The 19,319-nt window shown below is 42.1% G+C and overlaps 1 protein-coding gene across 1 annotated transcript in view; it reads left to right on the top strand.

Moving 5' to 3' along the window:
• The first annotated feature begins 4,945 nt into the window (after positions 1-4,945).
• The window catches only part of LOC129825071 (mannosyl-oligosaccharide 1,2-alpha-mannosidase IA-like), a 169,973-nt gene continuing 155,599 nt past the window's right edge, over positions 4,946-19,319 (top strand). The window contains exon 1 of the mRNA XM_055884825.1: positions 4,946-5,725. Within this exon, the coding sequence (XP_055740800.1) occupies positions 5,216-5,725 (510 nt within the window). The 5' untranslated portion in view covers positions 4,946-5,215. The remainder of the gene's footprint in view (positions 5,726-19,319) is intronic.

The raw sequence follows: 19,319 nt of genomic DNA on the forward strand, positions 1-19,319 counted from the left end.
ATTATTTGTCTGAGCCTCACTGCATGCAATGCAAACAGTCCAGTAGGCCTACGGATTAGCATATTTTCTTAGTCTTATTAAAACATTTCAAAGTAAGTTTGATTTCTGTCAGGGAGCAACAAAATGGATTGTGAGGGAGTTTAAACTCCAAGTCCAATTAGTGACCATTTTCACAGCATACATCCAGCTCTCTCTCTCTCTCTCTCTCTCTCTCTCTCGCTCTCTCGCTCTCTCGCTCTCTCGCTCTCTCGCTCTCTCGCTCTCTCGCTCTCTCGCTCTCTCGCTCTCTCGCTCTCTCGCTCTCTCTCTTCAGCTCCACACAAATGAGTCCCCCTCGGGGACAAGGCGGCGATTGTGTTTGAATCAGATTCAATAGTGGTTATATTTGGACTATGGCTAAAGAGGGAGCAAGGAGGAATAACACAGCTGGGTGACATGGCCTACTTAACATTTGATTGGGTGCTTAACTTACATGGGTACACGACCAACACTAGTAGCCACTCTGCATCTCAAAACTCTCTGGATGTGTCAATCAAACACGGGACCTTTCCACAAAATATTCAAATATGGACGTTAGATTGCATTGAAATGAAATAGAAAATAATACCCAGGAGGATTGGTTGTCAGCAGATTACTGCAACAAGCATCTAACATCAAAGCAAACATGTATTTTCCTTTCAATTTTCTTTTGAATTGCAGCAAAGACAAATAGTCTTGTGAATGTGTCAATATGTCATCATATAGCAGCAGTACTGTATAGCTTTACTGACAATCAACCAATCGGGACAAAAGTAGGGGTTAGGCAATCTCCTGATTGCGAGTGAAAGACATGTCAAAGCAGGGCTGAACTTTGTTCTAGGGACTGTTGTTTGTTCCAAAACGAATCAATACAGAACAGAGTCATTAGGTGACGGACTACTGGCATCATTGTACAGTGCCTGCAGGAAGTATTCACACACCTTGACTTTTTCCACATTTTGTTGTGTTACCGCCTGAATTTTTTTATTTGTCACTGGCCTAAACACAATACCCTATCATGTCAAAGTGGAATTATGTTTTTCGAAATGTTTACAAATTCATTTGAAATTAAAAACTGAAATGTCTTCAGTCGATAAGTATTCAACCCCTTTGTTATGGCAAGTCTAAATAAGTTCAGGAGTAAAAATGTGCTTAACACGTCACATAATAAGTAGCAATAATAGAGTTTAACATGATTTTTTAATGACGACCCCATCTCTTTACCCTATATATATATTCACCCTCAGTCGAGCAGGGAATTTCAAACACAGATTCAACCACAAAAAACAGGTAGGTTTTCCAATGCCTCGCAAAGAAGGTAGATGTGTAAACATTTAAAAAAGCAGACATTGAATATCCCTTTGAGCATGGTGAAGTTATTAATTACACTTTGGACGGTGTATCAATACAACCTGTCACTACAAAAAAACATGCGTTCTTCCTAACTCAGTTGCCGGAGAAGAAGGAAACCGCTCAGGGATTTCATCATGAGGCCAACGGCGACTTTAAAACAGTTTAATGGCTGTGATAAGAGAAAACGGGATGGATCAACAACATTGTAGTTACTCCACAATACTAACCTAATTGACATTGTGAAAAGAAGGAAGGCTGTACAGAATAAAAATATTCCAAAACATGCATCCTGTTTGCAACAAGGCACTAAAGTAATACTACAAAAAATATGGCAAAGCAATTCAGATTTTGTCCTGAATACAAAATGTTATGTATGGGGAAAATCCAATACAATGCATTACTGAGTACAACTCTCCATATTGTCAAGCATAGTGGCAGCTGCATCATGTTATTATGGGTATGCTTGTTAGCGTTAAGGACTGGGAAGTTTTTCAAAATAAAAAGGAAGTGGAATGGAGCTAAGCACAGGCAGAATCCTAGAGGAAAACCTGGTTGTCTGTTTTCCACCAGAAAGAGGTGTCACGCCCTGACCATAGTTTGCTTTGTATGTTTTGTTTGGTCAGGGTGTGATCTGAGTGGGCATTCTATGTTGTATGTCTAGTTTGTCTATTTCTATGTCTTTGGCCTGATATGGTTCTCAATCAGAGGCAGGTGTTAGTCATTGTCTCTGATTGGGAACCATATTTAGGTAGCCTGTTTTGTATTGTGGGTTGTGGGTGATTGTTCCTGTTACTGTGTTCCTGTGTTTACTATATGGGTCTGTTTCGTCTTCGTTCATTTGTCGGATTATTGTTTTTGTTCTTTGTTTCAAGTATTCTATTTAAAATGGATACTTACCACGCTGCATCTTGGTCCTCCTCTCTTTCGCCCAACGAAGAACGTTACAACAGGGAGATGGATTCACTTTTCAAAAGGACAATAACTAAAACACAAAGTCAAATCTACACTGGAGTTCCTTACCAAGAAGACAGTGAATGTTCCTGAGTGGCCGAGTTACAGTTTTGACTTAAATCAGCTTGAAAATCTATGGCAAAACTTCAAAATGGTTGTTTAGCAATGATCAACAACCAATTTGACAGAGCTTGAAGAATTTTGAAATGAATAATGGGCAAATATTGTATAATCCAGGTGTGCAAAGCTCTTAGAGACTTACCCTGAAAGACTCACAGCGGTAATCACTGAAAATATGATTCTAACATGTATATATGATAATACAGGTATATACTCTATACATGTATAAACTCTAAAAACATGTTTTCACTTTGTCATTATGGGGCATTGTCTGTAGATGAGTGAGATTATTATGTTATATACATTTTGAATTTAGGCTGTAACAACAACATTTGAATAAGTCAAGGAGTATGAATACTTTCTGAAGGCACACATACAGTAAGGGTCGTTTGTGAATTGCGATGGCATTTGGGCATGGCATTTAACATTTTTTTTATCAGGGTACATCATCCCATTCTAAATCAACTAATATGGCAGCTTAATGAATTTAAATAATGTTTACTAATCTGATAACATTGTGCCACCAGAAGGAGTAGAACAACAATGACACATTGGTAAATTAAGATAAATAAAAATGGAGGCCACAGATGCTCAAAATATAAGGTCTAAGGTTTCAGACCACTGAAGTGATATAATTAATAATTTCTCCCAATATAATTTACCTTCATTTAAATTGAGTAGTATCAATGACACTTTGGATTTAGACACACCAAATACCTCAAATTTATGACAATCATTTTCTTTAATATAGACCTCTCCCCGGATAACAGCTTGCCACTGGAGTGAATGCTCAAGGTCCTTGTCTGTGTTTCTAATTCAAGGCAGTAACACCAATGACAAACTTAGAGACACATTATATTAGTTAAAAATATATATATATATTTTAATATCCTTTTTGGTTTTTATTGATCAGAACAATATATTAATTATTTTTGTTCAGTGGTGTAGTGGTGCCTGGAGAAGTTGGTATACTCTAATTTTGTAATGTTTTCCCCCAAACAGCCCACTCAGCGAAGGAAAGGCACCCTGTGCATCAAATTCTATGAGAAACAGTGACATACACTTTGAATGACCTAAACGATAAATCCCATATTGGTCTTTCACAGTCAGGCCTACTATTGAAACAGATAAACTGAGTCAGAAATGTACAGATTTAACCCATTTATTTCAGGTTTTCATTTTCAAAGTAACACATTTGTATGTTCTAAGTCCATAACAATGCTTAAACCACATCAGGACACTACTTTTGAGGTCTGGGAAAAATCTGAGCATGGTGAAATTTAGATTTTTGAGAGTAGTTACCCATTAATTCAAGTGTGCAGGCACCTAGCATTATTGTGCCTAAAATGTGAGGAAATAATAGTTTATCAACATTAAGCTAAACATTCCGATCTGTTCCATCAGCTCTATTAATTGATACAGCTTATACCTCCACCACATTATTTTGATTGGTATCAGTGGGGATTAAGGAGTATATGCAATGCCCACTGAAAAATAAGTGGGTATATGGCGTAGACTTGCGTATACCTTCCACTACACCACTGCATTTTTTCCTTTCTTTTTAGAATTCAAAATAATGGATGGATATCTCTCAATGCTCAAAATATGTCACAACAACTCTGCTGGGCCACTACTGGGACAAGCCAATTTGCTTGCCTTAAGTAACCTACTTCAAGCAATGCATAAACAAAGTTTTGCAGTATATATAACTTGTATTATGTTTTGTCATTGATAAACAGTTCAATATAAACAAAAACAGAGTTTTTCATGGTTGCAACTTGAGGGACAGCGATGCCACCACAATTCAAAAACCAATAATACTACACATACTGATAGTCAAGAGCCGGATTCATGTACTGAAGTGTGCAATATAAATGCATAAATGCAGTCTGATATTCTAGCCATGCAAAAAATCAATAGGTGGTTTATTTTTTAATTACTAGTCATGGCAGGCTGTTATTTGTTTAGTTTATATTCAGTCTCTCCCTCTCTCTCTCTGTTTACATAATAAACGGCAATATTAGCAAGCACAAAGTTATTACAATGACTGAACAAATACATATATTTGACATACACGGATCCTGCTTCTCATGCATTTTGTTATATATTCTGTAGCCTAATATTCCAAAAACTATTTTTATGTGATTGTATTTATTTTTATTTCATTATACAAGTCCGATTCAGCCACGCGCAAAGCCACATGACAAATGCATGAGCCGATGTGGAATGTCCACGCGCTACACACCCTGACTGAGTAGACAATCCGTGGGACTACGAGATCCATCCGAGATGTGATTGACTGACTACCTCTACTCTAGAACCGTTTTATATGACCACTTTTTATTATATTGTATCGTTTAGATCACTGCATGTGTCTTTATTTATGAGTGACCATTAAGTTGGAACAAGACATCAAAACAAGAGTGTCACTGTCACATTCCGGTCCGAGCAACACGCCCACAATTGTATTTCGCTAACTGTACGCGCAGACCAAAGCGATTGGACAAGAAGAGCTGTCAATTGCGCATAGCTGCCATTCCTTCCGTTCTGTTCTGAGCGAAGAGTTTTTGCAGATGTTTTCCCAGTATGGGCAGTTGAAACAGCAGCGCGCTGCTCAATAGTAACTTTTACGAAATACTAAATTATTAATTTATCTGATATACATATGGGAAATGGATAGCTAATATTATTGTACGGAAGCTAAGACTGTGCGCGACGTAAGCCGATTTTAGAATTGAATTCATTTGTTTTAGTTTCTTGAACGACAAGGAAAATGCCAGTAGCAACTCTATTGCCTTTTACAGCTACCCCGAGTAGGAAGTCTTCCAGCCCGACCTCTTTCAGACTGACAGAGAAATTCATTTTGCTATTAGTTTTTAGCGCTTTTATTACGCTTTGTTTCGGTGCTATTTTTTTCCTACCGGATTCGTCGAAGCTGCTCAGCGGAGTTTTCTTCCACTCGTCCGCGGTAGAAACCAACACTCGAAAAGGTACGGATAGTGATTCAAATATCGTAGTTGGGACCGACGAAAAGATATTAGCCAAGATTAGAAAGGACCACGAAAAGGCTTTGGTTGAAGCCAAAGACACTCTCCAGAAACGACCAGACGAAATAAAGCAAGATATACAGAACGAGAAGGACAAAGTTTTGAAGGAAGGTCTCGGTAAAGGTGGGAAAGATGACGATAACCTACCAGTCATTGAATATGTCCGGCCACCCGGAGCAACAGGGCACGAGCCCTCCGATCCGGAAACCAAAGAGAGACGAGAAAAAATTAAAGAGGTGAGATGTATGTATGTATGTATGTATGTATGTGTTGTATTATCTACTAGAATGAGTATGGCTGCTTTGGGTTTGTGTAATTAGTTTCGCTTCCCATACGGTGTATACTGTAGTGTTTTGCCTAATCGGCTAGTTCCTCGAACACGACACGCTGTGTACTATAGTTAGGCCTATACGACACTGTACAACACAGGCATACTATTTTCAGCTAGTGGTTTGTGTCTATTGAACTTTGAACTAATTAACTTTGTATCCAGATATCTGTCCTGTATTTATATACACGCAATCCCATACTCTTCATTATCACCAGATTCAGAGTGCATCCTGTAGACCTGGGATGGGCAACTTTGATGGCGTTGGGGGCCACAAAATATCAGAACTCATTGAGGGGCCTCAGTGGCTCATGGGTCTGCATACCTACATCCATACACACCTAGCGTTTTGGGGACCCCTTTAGTTAATTTCCTGCAATTCTACACATTTTGCCATAGGGTGGAAAGAAATGTTTGCAGTTTTTAATGTGATTGACCTCCTCGATTCGGTCTTATGTAGCAAACTTTGAAATTGTGCTTTTTACATTGGATAAAAGTAGAGACTCAGAGCTACAAAATGATATATCATACCCTGCAGTTGAGGAACAATGGGAAAGTAATTCTGCGTTGAAAGTTGATAAACTTGTTATCCCACTTTTGAGAAAATGGCCCTTGAATGTTTTGGTACAGCTACTAGAGATCTCTTGTTGACAACTATTAAGCATTGTTCACACCCTCTTAAGCCTTAGCCCCACCCATCTTTAAGGATTCACAAGTGAGGCCATGTGCTAAACAGAGTGAGTGCGGTAGTGTAGTGAACAACCAAAGATTAAGACTAAAAGTGGTGAAAGTAGTAGCCTTCAATAAGAGAACTCCAGGTAAAAAAACACTATCTAGTCCTTGGCCTATATCCTAGTCTGACTTTGGTGCAGGTCATGTTGTTCTTCACATTACTGTCTCTGGTAAACACACACTATATAAAATCAAAGTGTAGTTGTCACATTCACAGAATGCGGAAGGTGTGAACAGTACAGTGAAATGGTTACATGCATATTTGCATAGTATCAATATCAAAAATAGAAAGTGTACAGATACAAATATTTCATAATTATTAGATGATGCTTACCCAGACACTAGGGGTGTGCTGAGTAGTCGGACAAAATTATTATCGTAACGGGTATGGGCCATTTTCTGGTTATGATTATGATCCGAGTATTTTTTGTAATGATCTGTGATTGGAAGAATTTTTTCTTTGGGTGCCAGGAAGCATGTTCCTCATGTGTCAGTCACAGAGTTTCTAAACCATACTGTCTTTGAGTCAGTCATTTGCATGGTTTAAATAACTATACTGGCTAGTTTGCCTGTCTGTAAAGAGAAGGGTGGGCTGTACGTTGATCCTGCTGCTCTGATTGGATAGAGTGAAGCCGTATTTCTCCGTCCACTCACTTAAAATTTTTACCTGATCACTTTTCCTCGCATGTTTTCTGTCTGATCATTTAGATTGCTACTGCCTGCTACTATGATCAATCACATGGCAGCATAATATCTAACAAGTGGGGCAAGGGTATGGAAATGCTAGTGCACATTCTGACTGAGTGACAGCAAACTTGGCTGCCTGCTGCAAATTGAGGACACACAGACACACCCCCTCCCTGCGCTGCTCCTAATCTGCAGATTTTTTGCAGTGAGAATGTGCAGGGAGGTATAGTATTTAGCCAACATCTATTTAGGCATACTAAAACACTTGTGTCTTTTATGATCTATCTACTTTCAATTTACAGATACGATTACGAATACGGTCATGTTTGCACACCTATACCAGACACACTTGTCTAAATTGATGGGTTACGTGAAATAAATGATATAACCCCCCCAGCCACATCTAGCTAAGTGGATGGGTCACTATTGTCTAGATATGTACACATGTTCATGAAATACAATAATAATCCCCAGACACACCTGGGTCTTGTAATCATCTGGCGAAGTGGAGTCTTTTGTTTAGACCTGTAGCTAGCTAGCTAAACAATGACTCATAATCCCAAACCATACTACTAGCAATACAAACTGATTGTCATAGCTAGCCACCATGCATTAAATGCTGTAGTATCAATCTGCAGGTAGCTAAAGCTAACCAGCTAGGTTTAATGTTAGCTAGGGTTAGGCTATAACTAGCAATGCAAATGACTTTTAGGTATAAATAATATTAGCTACTACACAGATCATACACGTAACGCTTGCTAGCTAGCTAACAGTACACTTGAACTTGCATTGAAAACAACTTTCTGACAAATTTTGAAAAGTATAATATCTGAAAATGTAGCTAGACTCTTACCCGTATACATGGATGAACGCTTCACAGCAGACTGAACCCCTTTAACGGCGTTTTGTTTGTACAGCATGTTTGGCCCGCATTGTGTCAAGTCACTGACCATGTGCAGAAAGTAGTCCATCACAACGTTTTCCCATTGATCTTTGTCGATAGCGCCTGCTAAATTCAGGGCAGCAATGTTGTTGAGAGCAGTAGTAACACTTCTCCATGTCTAACATTATATCTTTAAAAAAAAGCTGCGGTAGCAAGGATTATCTGCACATACTGAGCAACTCATGTTATAGACAGAAGCATGCAACGTGGCAGACCAATCCGAACTTATCTCTCGGCATGTTCAGCCCATCCATTACCTCAGCCAGTAATGGCTTGATTACATGTTTAGATAGCTGGCCGCTAAACTAATTTAACAATCTAAAAAATGTTAGCTGACAAGACAACTGCTCATGCACAACCAAATGTAGAATATTGCACATTGTGTATTCTACTATTCTAACTCTTGACAGTAAGTTGAGACCCTGACTGATTTCCTAAAAAATTATATATATTTAAAAAATACTTTTTTTGAGGGGTGGTGGAATTGATCCACGGGCCTACAAAAGGGGCACCGTGGTCCGCCATTTGCCCATCTCTGCTGTAGACAAACTACAGTAGTCCAATTGATTGAATGATTATTTTGGATGGCACTTTGTTGGTGTTCGTATACTGTGTAGCCTAATTACGTGGGTCTAAGGCCTCCTGACAGTCCTGTTTTTGAACAATGAATTAACCAACCATTTATAGACACTTCCATACTATGAATGATAGTGTGCAAATTATGGCTAGTAAATGGGTAATAATTATTCCCATTCAGAGGGCCAATGTCTGTTTTTGTACAGCCACCATACTCGGAAACCACTAAGAATAGCAAGTGTTAATGGGTCTTTAGTTATGAATCCAAAAGACATACAACTCACCACTTGCTTGGCTGGTTTGTCACTTCAGCATGTTATTTACTTAGGCTGGAGGCATTTGGTTTTGCTTCTCCTCATGTCGACTATCAGCTTCCTGTGATACAGCTTCTCTGCTGACAAAGTACACAACTTGATGGGATCAAATTATTCAGAAGGCATAAGGTGATTTAGAGGAAATTGCAGTGGTGACAGATTCTTTAGCAGTCAATCAAAATTTGCCATGTTTATGGTTGCAAAGCTGCCTTTGAGAGTACTCGGCTCAGGTCCCTGCCTTGGGCTTAGAAACGCATAATGTTTCTCCTAAGGAGAGCCATAGCCCGTGTGCGTCTGTGTGTTAGGGGGAGGGATGTGCTGGTTTAGGCCTACTATGAAAACATTGCACAACCAAATAACCAGCAGTGATGCTTTGTGTAGTTGTTTTTGGGCAAGGTTAGTCATATTTATTTTTAATGGGAAAATTTTCTGTACATTCTTTGGAACTTGTTTTGTGCTTGAGTTCCCTTCTTACACAATCACCTGCCTGTCCCCCTTTCATCCTGGTACCAAGGTTCCACTGTGAATCATCATACAAATTAGAAAAAAAACAACAGTCTCGGCTGGCTTTCTGTCTCTGTGTGTGTGTGTGTGTGTGTGTGTGTGTGGGCATATCAGAGACAGTAGACAGATGAGCAATCTCTGTATCCCCAGTCATTACTGTAGTTAGTAGTAGCCTACACACAACCCATCCAACAAACCTCTACAGGTACAGGATAGAAACAAAACATTGCCATAGGAGCAAAAGCCTGACTGTTTGACAAAGACCCTTACTGGGGGAATCATTTATGGTAATCTTTACCATTGCAACTGTGGGCTAATTACAGCACAGTTCACAGCACCACACACCATATCCTCGTATTGCTGATTCACATGTCACTCTCTTCCTGTGTGTGGTGTGTGCTGCCTGAGATTTCCTCAGTCTACCGGGCAGGTCAACATTGGGTGGGGCTAGTAAGCATTTGGAAATTAGATGCAAATTAGTGCCTGGGCTGCAGCTCTGTAGGGCTGACCCGCTTATCAGTATTCACTTGGTATCTTGAAGGGCAATCGGTTAATAACCCTGTCAGGCTTTCGTCCCGTCCCCCCTGCATGCGGAGAGGAGAGGGCCAGCTGGCTCAGCAGCCAGGGATTAGAAACTGTGGGTTTGTTAAAGGTCTCGAGTCGCCTTGGCTGTCCAGGAAGGAAGGATGAGGCAGTCCTCTCTCTTTCACCCTCCTCTCTCTTTCACCCTCCTCGGTCTTTCTCGCTCTCTCGGTTTCTCTCTCGCTCTCTCGGTTTCTCTCTCGCTCTCTCGGTTTCTCTCTCGCTCTCTCGGTTTCTCTCTCTCTCTCTCGCTTTCTCTCTCTCTCTCTCGCTTTCTCTCTCTCTCTCGCTTTCTCTCTCTCTCTCTCGCTTTCTCTCTCTCTCTCTCGCTTTCTCTCTCTCTCTCTCGCTTTCTCTCTCTCTCTCTCGCTTTCTCTCTCTCTCTCTCGCTTTCTCTCTCTCTCTCTCGCTTTCTCTCTCTCTCTCTCGCTTTCTCTCTCTCTCTCGCTTTCTCTCTCTCTCTCTCGCTTTCTCTCTCTCTCTCTCTCGCTTTCTCTCTCTCTCTCTCGCTTTCTCTCTCTCTCTCTCGCTTTCTCTCTCTCTCGGGGTTTCTCTCTCTCTCTCTCTCGCTTTCTCTCTCTCTCGGGGTTTCTCTCTCTCTCTCTCTCGCTTTCTCTCTCTCTCGGGGTTTCTCTCTCTCTCTCTCTCGCTTTCTCTCTCTCTCGGGGTTTCTCTCTCTCTCTCTCTCGGGGTTTCTCTCTCTCTCTCTCTCGGGGTTTCTCTCTCTCTCTCTCTCGGGGTTTCTCTCTCTCTCTCTCTCGGGGTTTCTCTCTCTCTCTCTCTCTCGGGGTTTCTCTCTCTCTCTCTCTCGGGGTTTCTCTCTCTCTCTCTCTCTCGGGGTTTCTCTCTCTCTCTCTCTCTCGGGGTTTCTCTCTCTCTCTCTCTCTCGGGGTTTCTCTCTCTCTCTCTCTCTCGGGGTTTCTCTCTCTCTCTCTCTCTCTCGGGGTTTCTCTCTCTCTCTCTCTCGGGGTTTCTCTCTCTCTCTCTCTCTCGGTGTTTCTCTCTCTCTCTCTCGGTGTTTCTCTCTCTCTCTCTCTCTCTCTCGGCGTTTCTCTCTCTCTCTCTCTCTCTCTCGGTTTCTTTTTCTCTCTTGGTCTCTTTCTCTCTCTCTCTCTGTCTCTCTCTCTTCCCCCCCCAAGATCCAGTTGAATTATTTTTGCACACCATGGATGACATGACACTTAGCGAAATCGCCCTCCCTTCCTGACCTACCTCTGCAACATTCTGATAAGCCCAGTAGCCTCTCTTCCTCACTTTTACTTTCATAACTTCCCCACTAGGTTGTCTGTCAACAGCTTTTTAATCCAAAACTTCCTGTATATAATTGTAAGGTATTGTTGGATGCTGTACTCCTAGCCATTCTTTTGTTCATTTACCTCTTACAAAGGATGCCAGGAAGATGCGTTTGAAACGGATCTGTATTGCCCTCCATTATCTGTAGACGGCTATAGAATTACCGACGTGGAGGCCCTCCAGGTGCTTAGTCTAATTGTGTAATGGCTTTAATAGCAGTCCCTTTTAGCCAGCCAATCCCACTGCGTCTCACAGGGGGCCACAGTGTTGTTTATGCCTGTGGATAGTCTATACACTGATGGAGCCTGAAACCTCTTCACAGGAGGTTACTATGTAGGTGTCCATTACCTTTGAGTATCGCAGAGGTATGCTCAGATAAATGTAGGCTATAGAAAAATGTAGTCTATGTCCTCTGGCTAGTCAATATACAAATGCTAGGCTATAAGGTAGTTATTTTGTTTCTTAATATGTGAAAGTTAGGCTACCTGATCATCTTCGTGTCGTCTTACATCTTAACCCCAGGAACAAGCCTTCCTAGCGCTAGGATGTAGCTAGGATAGAGTTAAAAGCCAGTATTGGCAGCTAAGATGCTTTTGGGGTTTTATGGGGCTTATGAGCAGAAGACTACGTCACTCAGGGTAATCATATACTGTGAGCGCACATATCCCTCTGTGTGTCTGTGTGCGTGCGTGTGTGTGCGCATATCAGTAAACACAGGCCTTAAGAGGCCCTGTCGCTCTTTTCTCAAGCTTACCACCAGTACAATAGCCCAGTGATCCCATGCCTCTGAGAACTGAGTGATTGAAGGACTGATTGATAAGGAGGCCAGGACTGGTGGGCCACTGCAGCTCCACTACACACTACTACGCCATTGAGGCCCAGAGCTCTAACACACTACTACCAGAGACAGTACAGTATGAAGATAGGCAGAAACTGCTGCTCCAAAGGAAATCTCAAATCATAACTACCTCAGACATTGGCTCGAATCTAGGTTATGCCTTTTAGATTTCAAGAAAAATAACAACTAAGGAAGAATTCTCTCATTGACTTCTCAAACCCCAAACCCCGGCCTGGTCTGCTTGGTCTGTTTCGCAAGCGTTCCCGGAAGTCTGGCGATGTTGCGCCTCTGCGTTTCAGAACCTCTGTGCTGCTACTCCACCAAGGGGAAGTTCCCAAGCCACCAGCCCCCACCACCTGACTGACACTAATGATGACTCTCGTCTGTAAAGCAGAACAGAGACCTAATCCAATTGTTCAGCACCAAGGGAGAGACAAACAGTCCCAGTGGGGAGGTGTTGGCGACCACAGTGAGACATCCTGACCTTCAGTCTTAATTGCTTTGAGAAAGGGAAATTGATGTCTCCGAGCTGGCACATTTCTTGAGTTAAAAGGTTCTTTGTACAGTAGCTTTTATTTACTGAATGCCAATAAAGACCTTCTGCGACATTGACTCGTGCCCTTTTGAAAAGAATCTCGATTTATACAGATGCAATCTTGATATTTTATTGAACCTTTTTGACAGGGAGTCATGCTGAGACCAATAGCTATTTTACAGATGAGCCCTGTATACACATCAACACACATCAATATAGGCCTACACTATGCACTTCAATATACGGAAAGCAAAACACAACCATAGAAAACAAACACATTTTTCAGGAAAAAGGCCCTCAGTCAGCCTTTTGAATTGCCCTAGAGGAACAAATTCATCCTATTTTAGAGAGCCTTGGTGATTATTCCACAGGTAAATCTGCTTTTAGTTTTTTTTGCACATTACTTAACTCAGGAGAGATCAAAGGGATCACCAGTTAACCTGGTCTGGTATCTTGTACGTCGTCTGTAAATGAACAATGCAGCTAGGGCGGAAGTTTATGCAGGAGGGATATCAGGCACGGTTTAACTTCTTCCCTGCTATAGCCCTTGAGTGATACCGTTGGCTCCACTTGAGTGCTGTGATGTTTAGTTGCTGTTGGAGCCTAGGTTATTGGTAGTCCGAGGAGCATATCACTTGCTTTATTGCCATTCCCTTTGTATACCCTGTAGTGTATACCTTGGCCGGGAGATAGATTTCCTCATATTGCTTCAAGTAAACCATCATTTATGGGCCCAATGACCAGCTAGTATTAATGACTTTTCTAATTTCCCCCTCTGAGGGGGGGTTTCACTCTGTTTCCTTCACACCGAGAGAGGCTGGGCTAAGGATCAATGATGGGATTCAGCTCCAATTCATCTTCTAGTGTCCCGTCCTGTTCTGCCTCCTTCCTTCCACGTACTGCTGCCTTCCTGCCTACCTGTGTGGTTAGGATTCTGTGCGATTTGTCTTTGCTTCGCTGCAATTCATCAACAGAATCATAGCTGTTTCATGTCTGCTTAAGATGACTCTCTAGACTATAATAAGACATTGCTTTCTTTTTCATTATTAAGGTAAGATATTATACGTTGTATAGGACAACAATCCTCTTAATTCAACCCCTCTAGTGTTCAGTATTGTAGTTGGCAGACTGGTACTCAGATTCCCAATCACACAGGTCATTGGTTTTCAATCTGTGTTTTATGTTTCACAAAGTTATTGCATTACTGAAAAGATAGATGGAGTACAAGACCCACAGGTTATTCCAGGGCCATCATATCATCTCATGCACTGTCTGTCAGTAGGATTAAAATGGGAATCATTTTTGAGGCGGAGATATGTTGGTAATCGGGACGGACAACACTGTCAAGCCAGGGCTGAGAGGGTAAGATGGAAGAGAGAGTCACTTTCACGGTTCAAATGTCCCCTTATTTGAATAGATCTCTCCAGCAGCCTTTGCATACAGATAACTGCCAAAATAAAGGAAACACCAAGATAAAATGGGCCACCGTGGACTGCCAGAACAGCTTCAGAACTGCTTCTTGGTATAGATTCTACAAGTGTCTGGAACTCTATTGGAGGGATGCGATGCCATTCTTCCACGAAAAATTCCATCATTTGGTGTTTTGTTAATCGTGGCGGAAAATGCTGTTTCAGACTGTTCCAGAATCTCCCATAAGTGTTCAATTGGGTTGATCTGGTGACTGAGACACACACACACGTCCTTTAAAACCCCTATGCTACTTTGAGACCCCTTTTTCAAAGTCACTGAGATCTTCCAGTCATGGTAGCTAAAATAATGGCCAACTGGACATTTTTATACATGATGGGAAGTTAATTGCTTCATTAACTCTGGAACCACACCTATGTGGAAGCACCTGCTTTCAATATACTTCATTACAAATTTACGCAAGTGTTTCATTTATTTTGGCAGTTACCTGTATCTCACTCGAGAATGCATGCATGAGGGCAGGCCAGTCTGACTGACTGCGGTGCAGTACCAGTCAAAAGTTTGGACACACCTACTCATTGCAGGGTTTTTCTTTATTTTTACTATTTTATACATTGTAGAATAATGGTGAAGACATCAAAACTATGAAATAACACATATGGAATCATGTAGTAACCAAAAAAGTGTTAAACAAATCTAAATATATTATATATTTGAGTTTCTTAAAAGTAGCCACCCTTTGCTTTGACAGCTTTGTTAATTTCTGCTTGTAAATTTCCAAACTCACAAATGACTTCTCTATATATGTATAACTTTCAGGGCCTAAAACAAACTTTTTTTTGTATACCAGCCAATGTGGTAGGTAGATGAAAAACATTTTACCAGCGGAGATATTTTGCTCATCATAATAACATTTTTTTTTTTATTGAAAATGATGAGCATGCCTTGTAATGTTTCTAAAACAAGAAATGTATTACTAGTGAGAAGTGATGTGCTATATATTGCTCGATTTAATACTCTGTGACCTGAGCGAAGAGCCATGTGTCCCCCGAAAACACGACCCTGCCAAGCCGCACTGCTTCTTGACACCCTGCTCGCTTAACCCGGAAGCCAGCCGCACCAATGTGTCGGAGGTAACGCTGTACAACTGGTGACCAAAGTCAGTGTACATGCGCCCGGCCCCCACAAGGAGTTGCTTGAGCAAGATGGGCCAAGGACATCTTGGCCGGCCAACCCTTCCCTTAACCCGGACGATGCTGGGCAAATTGTGCACCGCCTCGTGGGTCTCCCGGTCGCGGCCGACTGCGATACAGCCTGGGATCGAACTCGGGTCTGTAGTGACGCACGCCTTGATATGTCTTTGAACCAGGCCCGTGATAAAAATATCCATAAAAAATAAATATATATCATCATTGGTGCTCCAGAGTGGCGCTGTGGTCTAATGCACTGCATCTCGGTGCAAGAGGCGTCACTACAGTCCCTGGTTCGAATCCAGGCTGTATCTTATCCGGCCGTGATTGGGAGTCCCATAGGGCGGCTGACAATTGGCCCAACGTCGTCCGGGGTAGGCCGTCATTGTAATATGAATTTATTCTTAACTGACTTGCCTAGTTAAAATAAAGGTTCACTTTTTATTTTTATTTTTTAATAAATGTAAGGTTTTATTGATAACAGGGCCACCCCAGTCATCACGTGTGCCTTTTTATAATCTTACTAGTAAAGGCCGACAATGTCTCTTTTTGCTAGCAGTGGAAGCAAACTCAAACATTGAAAAGAAACCTAGCTTGACAAAAAAACTATGCAAATAGCCAAGAAACACAAGGACAACGTCTCACTTTAGTAGACTCTCGAGTAAACTTATGCCATATCGCTTCAATAAAATGTGTCTTTCAGCACTCCGCTCAGTGGGATAGCTATAACATCAGGATTCAGATTTCTTTGTATATTATCAGATATGAAACAAAGCCGCAGAAATACTTTGAAAACATCTACTGCTGCATTTATTTTGCTATAAATCTCAACTTGCCCTCGTGCCCTTACTTGAGTTGACTATTTATGAAATGCTCGAACTGTAGAGCCCTGATTGTGACCACCCTCCATAGTGGCTGGTGAATTAGACATTCTTACACGCCAATGCCGAAATGTACCCGCAGGTGTTAATTTTAGGCCCTAATAACTTTGAGCTGGATTGCCTGTCTTTGCAATTCATTTAGTTTTGTTTGTGCTCGTTAGCGTATTTAGCTATTACTTGTGCTAATTTTGCTGGCATTCTGGTAATAGATGCACAATGGATACGGATGGGTGTTGTAGAGTATGAACCTGCAGGATCGAGTCACTGATTTGATGTTTGCAGAGAACGACAAGCTGTTGTCCAGGGTCATGCCAAGGTACTTTGCACTTAGTTATGGGGCACTGTGGATTGTCAACCGTGATGGAAAGGTCTTGGAGCGGGCAGGCCTTTCCCGGGAGGAAGAGCAGCTTGGTTTTGTCTAGGTTGAGCTTGAGGTGGTGGGCCGACATCCAAGCTGAAATGTCTGCCAGCCATGCAGAGATGAGTGTCGCCACCTTGGTGTCAATTCCACCACTTTTCAACCTCATTTTCATTATCTCCAGCACAATACTAGTGTCTACATATGAGAAATCGGCATGTTTCGTAGAAAAAGATGAAGTAAAAAAAGTTCTACCCGATCATCAGAAGTTGAAATGATTTTAAGAACGGTGATTTTCAAAGACTGAGATTAGAGGTGACGTGGGGAGCAATAAAAAAAAAAAAAAAGATTTTCCCTCTGGCTAGAAAGTCATTGCAGGTTTTTCTTACTTTTAATTCTACCCTGTGACGTCACAGAAGCTTTTTTTTCTTTTTGCTGTCTTTGTAACCACAGACCATTTAGAACTTGCTGTTTTCACATGTGTAATCAAATTGAATCAAATTTTATTTGTCACATGCACCGAATACAACCGGTGTAGACATTATCTTGGAATGCTTACTTACAAGCCTGTAACCAACAATGCAGTTCAAGAAATAGTGTTAAGAAAATATTAACTAAATAAACTAAAGTGAAAAGATTGATCTAAATCAAAAAGTAACACAAGAAAATGACATACCAGTAACAAGGCTATATACAGGGGGTACCGGTACCGAGTCAATGTGCGGGGGTACAGGTTAGTCCAGGTAATTTGTAAAGTGACTATGTATAGATAATTAACAGCGAGTAACAGCAGTGTAAATAGTCCGGGTGGCCATTTGATTAATTGTTCACCAGTCTTAGAAGCTGTTAAGGAGCCTTTTTGTCCTCGACTGTTCGCTCTGGTACCGCTTGTCGTGCGGTAGCAGAGCGAACAGTCTATGACTTGGGTGACTGGAGCCCGTGACAATTTTTTGGGCCTTCCTCTGACAGCCCCTGGTATATAGGTCCTGGATGTCAGGAAGCTTGGCCGTACGCAATACCCTCTGTAGCGCCTTAAGGTCAGATGCCGAGCAGTGGCCATACCAGGTGGTGATGCAACCCATGGTGCAGCTGTTGCACTTTTTGAGGATCTGGGGACCCATGCCAAATCTTTTCAGTCTCCTGAGGGGAAAAGGTGTTGTCGTGCCCTCTTTACAACTGTCTTGGTGTGGTTGGACCATGATAGTTCGTTGGTGATGCGGATGCCAAGGAACTTAACTCTCGACCCACTCCACTTCATGTACACACTGGTATGGTGCTGGTGATAATTCATTTTACGTTGAAAAGTGGCATAATTGCCCTTTTAATGAGGAAATGCATTTCAATAAAGACCTGTAGTTAACAGATTAGTACCTCCATCCTCAGTCTAATGGCCCAACAGTAGAAGTTGACCGATTTAATCGGAATGGCCGATTTTTAATTAGGGCCGATTTTTCAAGTTTTCATAACAATCAGAAATCGGTATTTTTGGACACCAATTTTTGGCCGATGAAAAAAATAAAATAAAAAAAAAATACATTTGTAAAATACACTGCTCAAAAAAATAAAGGGAACACTTAAATAACACAATGTAACTCCAAGTCAATCACACTTCTGTGAAATCAAACTGTCCACTTAGGAAGCAACACTGATTGACAATAAATTTCACATGCTGTTGTGCAAGTGGAATAGACAAAAGGTGGAAATTATAGGCAATTAGCAAGACACCCCCCAAAACAGGAGTGTTTCTGCAGGTGGTGACCACAGACCACTTCTCAGTTCCTATGCTTCCTGGCTGATGTTTTGGTCACTTTTGAATGCTGGCGGTGCTCTCACTCTAGTGGTAGCATGAGACGGAGTCTACAACCCACACAAGTGGCTCAGGTAGTGCAGTTCATCCAGGATGGAACATCAATGCGAACTGTGGCAAAAAGGTTTGCTGTGTCTGTCAGCGTAGTGTCCAGAGCATGCAGGCGCTACCAGGAGACAGGCCAGTACATCAGGAGACGTGGAGGAGGCCGTAGGAGGGCAACAACCCAGCAGCAGGACCGCTACCTCTGCCTTTGTGCAAGGAGGTGCACTGCCAGAGCCCTGCAAAATGACCTCCAGCAGGCCACAAATGTGCATGTGTCTGCTCAAACGGTCAGAAACAGACTCCATGAGGGTGGTATGAGGGCCCGACGTCCACAGGTGGGGGTTGTGCTCACAGCCCAACACCGTGCAGGACGTTTCACATTTGCCAGAGAACACCAAGATTGGCAAATTCGCCACTGGCGCCCTGTGCTCTTCACAGATGAAAGCAGGTTCACACTGAGCACATGTGACAGAGTCTGGAGACGCAGTGGAGAACGTTCTGCTGCCTGCAACATCCTCCAGCATGACCGGTTTGGCGATGGGTCAGTCATGGTGTGGGGTGGCATTTCTTTGTGGGGCCGCACAGCCCTCCATGTGCTCGCCAGAGGTAGCCTGACTGCCATTAGGTACCGAAATGAGATCCTCAGACCCCTTGTGAGACCATATGCTGACACATGCACATTTGTGGCCTGCTGGAGGTCATTTTGCAGGGCGCTGGCAGTGCACCTCCTTGCACAAAGGCGGAGGTAGCGGTCCTGCTGCTGGGTTGTTGCCCTCCTACGGCCTCCTC

The sequence above is a fragment of the Salvelinus fontinalis genome, chromosome 27 (assembly GCF_029448725.1).
Source record: "Salvelinus fontinalis isolate EN_2023a chromosome 27, ASM2944872v1, whole genome shotgun sequence".
Taxonomy (NCBI): Eukaryota; Metazoa; Chordata; class Actinopteri; order Salmoniformes; family Salmonidae; genus Salvelinus; species Salvelinus fontinalis.